The 6887-nt window shown below is 46.2% G+C and overlaps 1 protein-coding gene across 4 annotated transcripts in view; it reads right to left on the bottom strand.

Moving 5' to 3' along the window:
• Positions 1–4805, bottom strand: part of OS9 (OS9 endoplasmic reticulum lectin) — a 31028-nt gene extending 26223 nt beyond the window's left edge. For all 4 annotated transcript variants that reach the window (XM_007179691.3, XM_007179689.2, XM_007179690.2 and 1 more), the window contains exons 1-5: positions 4609–4805; positions 4006–4182; positions 2794–2857; positions 2587–2663; positions 2303–2401 (exon numbers count right to left, since the gene is read on the bottom strand). In XM_007179691.3, the coding sequence (XP_007179753.1) occupies positions 2303–2401; positions 2587–2663; positions 2794–2857; positions 4006–4182; positions 4609–4770 (579 nt within the window). In that variant the 5' untranslated portion in view covers positions 4771–4805. The remainder of the gene's footprint in view (positions 1–2302; positions 2402–2586; positions 2664–2793; positions 2858–4005; positions 4183–4608) is intronic.
• Between the last annotated feature and the right edge of the window lie 2082 nt (positions 4806–6887).

Consider the following 6887-nt stretch of genomic DNA (forward strand, 5'->3'; position numbering starts at 1 on the left):
GCTATAATAGATTATATATGTGTGTGGATGCTGTGGGTTGCTATAGTCTGAACGTCTGTGTCTCCCTAAAATTCGTATACTGAATTCCTAATGCCCACTGTGATAGTATTAGGACGTGGGGCCTTTGGGAGATGCTTAGGTCATGACGATGGAACCCTCATGAATGGGATTAATGCTCTTATGAAAGAGACCCCACAGAGCTCCTTTGTGAGGACACAAGAAGTCTGTGACCTGGAAGAGGGCCCTCACCCGACCATGCTGGCACCCAGATCTCAGACTTCCAGCTTCCAGAACAGTGAGAAATAAATGTCTGTTGCTTATAAGTTACCCAGCCTGTGGTATTTTGTTATAGCAGCCCAAACAGGCTAAGACGTGGATATATGTGGACGTGGTTGTAGGTATATGAAGCGCTGAGGGAACACAATGAACTTTCTGGGCTAGCCAAGGAAGGTCACATAAAATAAAGTGACATTTGAAATGGCTCATCATTTCTTCCATTCATTCAATAAATAATCTCTGGGCACCTACTTGGTGCCAGGCGCTGTTGAAGGCACTGAGGATACAGCGTAAAATGAGACAGACATTGTCCCTGACTCCCTGGAGCTTATTCTAGTGGGGATAGAGAGAGAGATTAAACTCAAAAAATAAGCTAATTTCAGGAAATGATATATGCATTGAAGAATATAAAACACTGTAGGTGTTTACCAGGATCAAGGCAGAAGGGGGTGTGTGTCTGTGTGCCTATGTTAGGTCTCCCTGCGGAGGTGTCATAGGTATATATAACCTGAGAGGATGGAGCCAGCCATTCAAAGATCTCTGGGAAGATGGCGCTAGGCAGAGGGAACAATGAGACTCACTGGTTCAAAGGACAGGAAGAAGGGCAGTGGGACAGAAACGCAGTAAGATGTTATATCTTCAACCCAAACCCTGTCCCGGAACTCCAGAATTACAGAGTCAACTACCAACTGACCATCACCACTGGGATATCTAATAGGCATCTTGACCTTCATATGTCCAACACCAGCCTAGTTTCCTCCTCCAAACCCGTTTCTTCCCACTTGAGTAAATGACAATTCCATTCTCCCAGTTGCTCAAGCTAAAATCCCTGGAGTCATACTTGACTCCACCTCACATCCAATCCATCAACAAATCTTGGCTCTACCTTCAAAATATATCCAGAATCTGGCTGCTTCCCACCACCTCCACTGCTACCACCCCAGTCTGTGCTGAAGTATTTGGATCTTATCCTTTGTGTGAGGCATAATTATTTGAAGGCTTTCCAGAACTCGGTAGAGAAGGGACACTTGCTTATAGGGGTGTGCTGAAGCCAGCTCAGGCCAGTTCACAAGAGCCAACTGGTAAGTTTTCAGGAATGTTGCAAGATGACTGACGTCACAGTGATAGCATGAATTTTGCCATGATGGGGATATTTATACCATGGATACTGGCAAACATTACATCTGGGCTTCCCCTTCCACCACCCCACCCTACCCTGGCGATCCCGGTGTTCCACATTTACCAGCACACAGCTGCATGTGCAAATCTGTATTACATAAAGATAATTCTTGTGTCATGTGGTTCTCTACAGGTGTTTATGTTTGTGAATACACATTAGAACCACCTGAGGAACTCTGCGTACCATACAGCTGTCTGCCTGAACTCAGTTAAGGACTACTGGATCGGGAACACTTGTTAAGAGGCTGTTGGCAGTGATGCAAGTGAGATGAAGGTACCAAGCATGGGAAAGAAGAGGCGAGTTGTGAGAGAAGTCTAGAAGTAGAATGAGTGGACTTTGTTGTTGACCCTGATTCCTTTCCTCCATATCACTTCCTTCTCAGTTTGTAATCACAGGCTCATTTCTGTGATTCTTTAATCTCTGTCTTCCTCTCCTGACTGTAGTCCATGAGGGCAGGGGCTGCGTGTCTGCTCACCACTGTACCCCCAGAGCAGAGCCCAATACCTACACCAGCACGACCTCATTGCAGAGTCGTTAAATGATGAAAGGAGGACAAAGTGAAGAAGTAAGAGTCAATAATGACACTCAGATGTCCAGCTTAGGTGACAGAAAGGAGAAACACAGATAAAAATGTGGTTGGGGGTTCGGAGAGGAGGATTTGGGAAATGTTGACCTGAACTGCCTCTGAAAATCCAGGCAGTGCCGTGAAGCTAGAAATACGAGTCTTAAACTTAGAGTTTAGGGTCTGGGAGAGAAACTCTTGACTATACCACGCAACCCTGCCCTCTTCTCTTAGAACCTGAGTTGTCACTGGGGGAGTGTCAACTTCCCTCTCCCAAGACTCACCCGAACCTCAGCCTCCCGGGGCCTCCCGTTGAGGTCGCATTTGGACCCATTGCCATAGGTCTGGCTGTGGTAGCGTTTCAGGCGATGCTGCTTGGAGGCCTGGGGAGGACATCAGGCAGGAGGGAGGGGTGTGAGAAAGACAGCAAGGGGGAAGAGGAGCACTTTATCCTAATAGCCACCAAACCCCAAGAAACACGTCAGCTAATCCTGACCCTCCCCTTCTCGTCAGGGCTCTCAGTCTGTAGCCCAGACCCCTTTCTCTCCCAATCCCACACTCCTGCCACCTTGGCTGTTTCATCATTCCAGTCGAAGGCCGATTGGTAGTAGCCGAGATAGAGGACTTCACCTTTGATCTCTGAATCTGCAAGAGAAAGCACAGTGAAGCGTGGTTACCCTGTCCTCAGAGGACTAGGAGGGAAGGGAACTGGGGAGGGAGGTCACCTTCCATGACAGGTTGCTGAGGGCTTAGGAAAAATGTAGGCGGGAGTCACCTTCCATGTGGTACTGCTGGATGTGGCGTCCATAGCAGAATTCATACGTCCACCAGTCCTTGGTCTGACAATAAGAAAAATGAACAATCGGGGGATGGAGTACAGATGTCTCTTCTTGGAACCAGAATCTCTCCTGGCTCCAAGACACATAATCTCTCATTTACTTTTCATCTCCCTCTGCTTCCACACTCAATCCCCCAGGTTCTCGGTGAGGAGGGAGGGCTGTTTGCCTTCTATGACTTGGAGAGAGACCTCTACAGCCTAAGTGGTTAGCACCTGTGGGCTTTCCACTCTTCTCTTTTTATAAAAAAATTCTTCTTTGAGGACTTCCCTGGTGGTCCAGTAGTAAAGAATCTGCCTTGCAATGCAGGGGATGTGGGTTCGATCCCTGGTCAGGGAACTAAGATCCCACATATTGTGGTGCAACTAAGCCCACGTGCCTCAAACTAGAGAGCCCACGCACCCTGGAGCCTGCGTGCCACAACTAGAGAAAAGAAAAACCCGCATGCCACAAATAGAGAGAGAAGCCCGTGAGCCGCAACGAAAGATCTCGTGTGCCTCAACGAAGATCCCATGTGCGGCAACTAAGACCCAACACAGCCAAAAAAAAAAAAAAAAATCCTTCTTTGTCGTCCATAAAGATACGAAATCATGATATCCTTGAAGCACTCAGACCGGGGAAACATAGAATATTAAAGTATTAATTGAACTCCCTTATACTGTTTTAACCACGGGGGATACAGCTGTGAACAAGATAAATTCTCTGACTTCATAGACTTACGTTCTAGTGCTAGGACTCAGACCAAAAATGAATAAACTGATGATTCAGTTAAAAAGATGATTTCAGATCATGAAAAGTGCCATGATGAAAATAAAATAGGATACTGGGCAGAGAGTGACAGGGGAGGGGGTGACTTTGCCAGGAAGGCTTCTCAAGGGGAGTGACCTTACTGCCCCACACTGACCCTCTTTAGCACCTCAATCTTAGCTTAACCCTTATTCTGAGCTCTTCTAACTCTCCTCTACATTCAGCAAAGTGTCATCAGTGGTTACAGGATTCTTTGCTTCTTTCCGACCTGTACAATATGCCTAGTCCTTCAATGGCCTTCTTAATTCCAACAGATCCTGCCCATCACTCCTCATTCACAGGCACAATGGTTCCCAAATAGATAGTTTCCAAGCCCTATTTCCCTCCATCCCAGTCCCTTTCACCTTCAGCAGGCAGGGCGCATCTTTCATTGGGCTCAACAACTCAGGGATCCCAGGCCCTTGGTAAGCAGGTGCCTCCTCCTCCCTTTCACGCTGGAAGTGAATAGCTCCAGCTGGCAGGCGACATTCATAGCGCTGCTTGTACTTAGAGGAGACAATCACCACGTCCGAAGCTTGGCTCTGGGAAAGAAGTGGGGGTCGGGGGGCAGGGAGGCAAAGGGAGGTTGGGATCAGGGAGAACAACGAGATCCCTCTTCATATCCTGGGGAAGAGCCCAGTCAAGACAGAGTGAGCCACAAGTCCTCCATCTGTGCTTAGCGGGTGAGGGGCGAGGGCACTCCCACTTCTCCACGGGGGAGGAGTCTGAGTGTTTCAATCAGGAACTGGGACCTGAAGTGGACAGTGGGAAGCCCCACCCCTCCCAGGCCCTGGCCCCAAGGGAATGGGTCTCTGATTACGACCCTCAGGAGTCCTCATGAAACCCCTGCTTAACTCTTCCCGATTCTCCTTAGGCTCCCGCCACAGACTCCACAGCTGCCCTTCTTCCTCTACCTTCTCCCCCTTCCCCTTCTGCCCCGGACCCTCGTCCCCTCTACGCCTCCTCACCTGCCCTCCCATGACAGGCAACGGCAGTATCTCGATCCCATAACGCATCTCACTCAGCTCCTCCAGGTTCAGGCTCCCGACACCGCCGGTCAGACTTGCGGGAAACAGGAGCCCCAAAAGCAGCAGCCCCAACAGACTGGACAGCAGCGTTTCCGCCGCCATTTTTCGTTCCCCTTCTAATCCAGAACAACTCCTTCCGCCCTAAACCTGGCGGCGGCCTCACCCCGCCCATCGACGCTTCAAGGTGTCATTGGCTAAATGTTCTGTCCCTCTTACGTGCCCTAGTCCCATTTGCCAATGTGGCTCCAAAGCCCACGAGGAGGTGGATCACGACGATTAGCAAAACCACTCGCTGCGCACGATTGGTCAGAGAGGCCAACCAATCACCAACGATATTGGACCCCCTCCCACCCTCTATCAGTTCCCGAGAGGCACCGTCTACCCGCTAGGCCTAGTTCAGCAGTTTTTCTCTGTCCTCGCCCAGCTGTTGTGCGCATCTCTAATTGCTTTTTAAGCCATTTCTTGTATTGTGTCCGGCCGCCGCCAGGCGGAGGATTGAGGCGAATGGGTGCGTGCACGCAATACTCCTGAAAGCTGCTTATACTTGTGGCAAAACAATTATTATATAATAGTATTCCTCTTTTCACATATACATACAACTTAAGGGCAATCTGGTAATTTCTGTCAAAACCTTTCTGCGCGATCCTGCAGTTGTCTAATAAAATTATCCTAAAGAAATAACGGGGGCTTCCAGTTGAAAACTGGGAGGGGGGGGGGGCGGTGGGTGGAGAGGGGCAGGCGGCGAATGCACGTATTATCCTCCAGGCCATGTAGGAACAAAGGGACAGGGAAAAGAGAACAGCAGCAACATTTTAGAAGCTAGAAAGCAGATGGAGGAATGGTAACTGATTTAGCAAACCTGTGAAATTGATTCCTAAACAAACATAAACATGAAATGACTGTATCTTTGGAAAAACTCATCTGGAGAATCTGTCCAGCCCCAAAGAGAATCCCAAAGATACTCTCATCAGGCTTCTCTTAAAGAAATAGGTGAAGGAATCCTACAATTAAGCCCCTGGCCTACGTGCCCCAGCCCTCACACAATCTTTCCAATCAGCTTTTTAATATCCTCACTCTAAAATATAAGCAGACAGCCAAGGATCATAAAACATTTAAGGAAAGTATTTAATGTACAAGGAAGAAACCAAAACAAGCAAGAAGAAAAAGAGCAACTTAGAGGAAACAAATTGCAAGGGAGAAAAAGCAACTGAAAATTAACAAAAAATCCATCAAGATCCTCAGAGAGATAATATATTGTGTGCGTAAGATAACAACAGGAAGCTATTTTTAAAAGTAACTACTATTCAGGTAAGAAAAAAAGAGCTCTTGGAAATCAAAACCATGATAGCAGAAATAAAAATTCAGTAGAAAGACTGGAGGATAAAGTTGAAAATCAAATTTGCTCTACTTTAGGAGAAAATTAATAAAAAGCAAAGGATCAGTCCAGCAAGTTGAACATCTGAATAATGACAGTCCCACAAAAAGAACAGAGACTCAGAATGGAAGAAATAATCTCAGAAATTATTTTAAAGTATTATCCTGAAATGGAGAACTGAGTCTCTAAATTGAAAGGGCACACTGATAGCAAAACAAATCAGGCCCACACCACATCCATCATTATAGAATTTCAGAACACTGGACACAGACAAACAATTCTAAGAGCTTCTAGAGAGAAAGGACAAGTTGCATACAAGGATCAAGAATCAGAGCAGTTAGGCTTATCAAAACATTGTAAGATAGAAGACAAGAAAGAATGGTTTCAAATTTTTGAAGGAAATTATTTCCAACCTAGAATTCTACACACAGCCAAACTATGATCTAATTATGAGTCCAGAATAAAGACAGTTTCAGACATGCAAGGTCTCAAAATATGGATATTCCATGCATTGTTCTTCAGAAAGATAGGAGAGGATTTATTACACCAAGACAAATGTTAGTCAAAAGACAGAAAAGGTATGAAATCCAAGAAACAAGGTATCCCGCACAAAAGAGAAACAAAAGGAATCCCCAAGGCGATGTTGAAAGGAGATTCCAAGTTGTAGGGCAGGATTAGAGATCAATTCATAAGATTAGAGCAGTTCAGAAGGATTTGGGAGTGATTTCTTTAAGAAATAAAATTGATTGAATACTAATACATTTAAACTTATTGAGAACAGATTTGTTTAACCAGAGGAGAGCCTGGGAATATATTAATGATAAGTATCATTATGTAGAAAGTT

Source organism: Balaenoptera acutorostrata, chromosome 11 (assembly GCF_949987535.1).
Source record: "Balaenoptera acutorostrata chromosome 11, mBalAcu1.1, whole genome shotgun sequence".
NCBI lineage: Eukaryota > Metazoa > Chordata > Mammalia > Artiodactyla > Balaenopteridae > Balaenoptera > Balaenoptera acutorostrata.